At 54.0% G+C, this 3,392-nt stretch overlaps 1 protein-coding gene across 1 annotated transcript; it reads right to left on the reverse strand.

Moving 5' to 3' along the window:
- Positions 1-200: 200 nt before the first annotated feature.
- On the reverse strand, positions 201-3,075 carry VDAG_06066 (polysaccharide synthase). The gene is made up of 4 exons (XM_009659080.1): positions 2,214-3,075; positions 1,284-2,138; positions 922-1,216; positions 201-858 (listed from the first exon to the last, which is right to left on the reverse strand). Exons 1-4 carry the CDS (start codon positions 2,288-2,290, stop codon positions 697-699), a joined length of 1,389 nt encoding a protein of 462 aa, XP_009657375.1. The 5' UTR covers positions 2,291-3,075; the 3' UTR covers positions 201-696.
- Positions 3,076-3,392: the final 317 nt, after the last annotated feature.

Consider the following 3,392-nt stretch of genomic DNA (forward strand, 5'->3'; position numbering starts at 1 on the left):
GAAAAGCCCAGGCTCAGGCTCAGGCTTAAGCCGACCCCGACCTTCTCAGTCTACGGCGCAACCACTCCCCGCGACCGCCTTGCATGACAGTTCTGTTAAGGAGCTGCCCAGGAAAACAAAACAGAATGAAGCAATGAATCCACCCGAACCAGAAGGCAAAAGGTCCAGGTCCAGAGCAACCCCCAGCTCAGACCAGCTCAAACCCGAGTCGGGCGAAGCAGCGCGCCAATGTTGTCGAAAGTGACCAGAAAGCCTCCCCCCTTCGCTCAAAATGTTTGCCGTCCCAGAAATGGATCCCTCCGAGACCATTCCGCAAGCCGCCATGCTAGTAATGATTTCTCCTCTCATGCAAGCCATGCAGTCAGAAAGCAAAGAGAACTTTTGCAATGCCGAAATCGACGGGCCGCAACAATGGGTAAAGCCAAAGGCGCAAAGAAAAAAAAACCTGTCGGCCCGTCCTGAAATGAGGTCGTGAAAGGGATGCCGCCGTTTTGTTCGTGAGCCTACACGAGCGAGAGTTCTGTTCCACCTCTGCTCTCGTCTCAAAAGAAGAAGTAGGAAAATTCAAAATTCAATCTGCCGTGTAATTCGTGGTTCGTCATTAATTCGTTAGGGTATCCTCTTTCAATCCGAGGTTGTCTCCATCCTGGAGAAGTTCACGTGTGGCTCCATATCCTTGCTGCCAACACACAAGTCCTACTGGCGAGCTTCGATGTGCCCGCTCTTCTCCGTTGTCTGGCGGTACCGGATGAGATCCTGTCCATTGGGAGGTGTCGTCATACTGGTGGCGCGCTTGGGACGGGGGAAGAGACGAATGTCATCGTTGGCGTCACCGTCGGCACGGCTGCCCCATGAAGTCTGCAAGATTGTTAGCGATGTTGCTCGAAGATCTGGATACCTGGGAAAATTGGGTGTGCCTACCATCTTCAGTGTGAACAGCGCATACAGCTTGATGAGGCCGTGGAACCAGCCAAAGAGGATCGACGCCGGGAGGAATATGAGATCGCTAGGGTTTCGCTTGAAAAGGCCCATAAGCTTGACTACCTTGGTGAAGCCAAAGACGAAGGCAATCTGAGCCCAGAAAGCAATGCGTCGGTTCTCGGGATCCCAATCGGCGGTGCCCTTCCAGAGAGCCAGGATGATAAAGGGATCCATCACAAAGGCCAGAGAAGTAAAGGTGGCAATGTGCAGGGCGTAGGTGCACCACATTTGCTGACTGTAGGGCATCTTGTCAGCACATTGCACCTTGTGGGAAAGAAATGGGGGGTGGATGTATGACTCACGTCAGCACGTATCGCTCCGTAACCAGGCTCGTCCAATTACTTCGCCAGTTGCTGCGAGCCCAGCGGGAACACTGGTAGAGGAAGTTCATGCCGTTTTCGAGCGTCGTCTCGAGCTCGCACTCGCGCTCATACTGGATCCAGGTCTTCCACTGGTGACTGACAAGCCAGCGGGTGACGAAGTTGTCGTCATCGGCGTTCAGGATGTACGGCCCCCATTTCTCCGTCTTGAAGCCCTCGAGGAAGTCGTGGCTCGATAGAATCTCGGAACGGTAGGCGCCGGTGCGACCAGACATGCACGATGTACCGCCATCAATGTTGTGGGTGGCCGAAATCTCGAAATTGCGTCGCTCAATGTATGCTGCACCCAGCCAATTGAAGATGCGAGTCGACCACGGTCCCTCCCAAACACGCCTGACCCTCTGACAAGTGCCAACTCCTCCCATTTTCGGATCCTCGAAAGGCGCCAACAGCCATGGCATGATGGTTTCAGGCCAGGTCACGTCGTCATCGGCCATAATGGTGATTTTGGTTGCGACGTTCGGCAGAGCCTCACAGACCTGGAGGCGCTTGTTGGCGATGGGGGTGGACAGAACTTGGACGTTGGGATGCTGCAGAGTCTCTGCGAGCTTGGCGAGGGACTTGTGCTTGTCAATGGTGGTCACAAGAAGAAGGCCATATGGCTTGCAGGCAAGAATGCTCTCAAGAGAGGGACGAAGCTCCTCGAAGACATTGTGGATCGTCGGAATAATGACGGTCACATCCTCTGAAGTGAAGCTGGGCTTCGCGGGGACAGGCTTGGACTTGTACGACCAGTGGCTCACACAGTGGACGAGGAGGCGCACATAGCGGTGGAGCCTGTGCCAGGGTCAGTGGCTGAACGGGAGTCATGGCAGCGGCAGCGAATTGTAATGCCAATGCTGAAGAACGTACCAAAGAGCGATAAAGAGATATAACCACGAGGTCGGGGTCCAGAGCGACCCAAAATTGGGAAGGAAGAAGTTCAGCATCGTGAACGGTAGGGGTCTGCACGCGTGCAAGCTGGTGGTCGTATCCGCGCGCGGGAGGTGTCAAGGTCTGGCGGTAAACTCGGCGGCGTTATAAGCAGACGCGGTCGAGATTGAGGTGTTGATGGTGTTGGGGGGGAGGGAGAGAGTATTGGTGAAAAAGTTCGTGACTTGCAATGAACTTTATATATAGGTGGTGGGTGAAGATGGTGAATGGTAGTGTTGTGGGTGAAGTGTAGTACAGTTTGGTCGACTAAAATCACACCACTGAACAGTGAATGCAACGGTTGGTATTCACAATCTTTTTGGTGGAAAATTGAACAGCCTGGAGCCAATTCACTCTTCAGTGCAAGACTTGCAAGTCACAGCGACCGTACGCACGACCAAAGTTGTGCAAAACCGGGCAGGTATAGAGTAGACTTGGCTTGCCGAGGGCGAGACCTGGACCGAGAACAAACAGACCCTTCGAGTAGTCGACTGCTGCAGTTCCACCAAGAATCAATTGCGTCGTCTTCGCCTTGTGGAAGCGAGACCTTGTGCTGACCCAGAGGGGAGGATGTTTGATGTGATGAACGACCGTCGTGTTGAGTGTGCCGCCAAAAAGACCGAGGATCAACGCCCAGATCGTGTATGGGGTGTGGATGTCGTCGGAGATGGGATGGGGAAACCTAACCAAGGTGTTGTACAAATCTCAGGAAAAGGGCATTAAAGAAACCCAGCCATTGACAGACCAATTGGTCTCAAAACAAAACAATGACCCTAGGGAAGAAGTTGACTTGAGATCCTCCGGGGAAGCAGGAAGAGGGCGGCAGCGAGGGGCAAAGATATATAGCCAGACGTCCGACTCTGGCTGGCCCTGCCTGCCCATCCATGTGCGATGCGCGCCAAGGCATCGAGACGGTAGTAGTCTCGACCGGGTGTCCGAACAGGGCAATGGGGCGTGGAGCATGAGAGCTATGTCATGTACGCATATTGTGCAGATGGATGTGGAGGGATGGGATGGGATGGAGGGGAGGATGGATCAGTCCAACTGAGGGTTGACTGCGCGTACCTACTGTACCTACCTACCTTACCTACCTAACCTGCCCGCCTAACCAACACGCTC

Source organism: Verticillium dahliae, genomic scaffold (assembly GCF_000150675.1).
Source record: "Verticillium dahliae VdLs.17 supercont1.13 genomic scaffold, whole genome shotgun sequence".
NCBI classification, from domain to species: Eukaryota; Fungi; Ascomycota; class Sordariomycetes; order Glomerellales; family Plectosphaerellaceae; genus Verticillium; species Verticillium dahliae.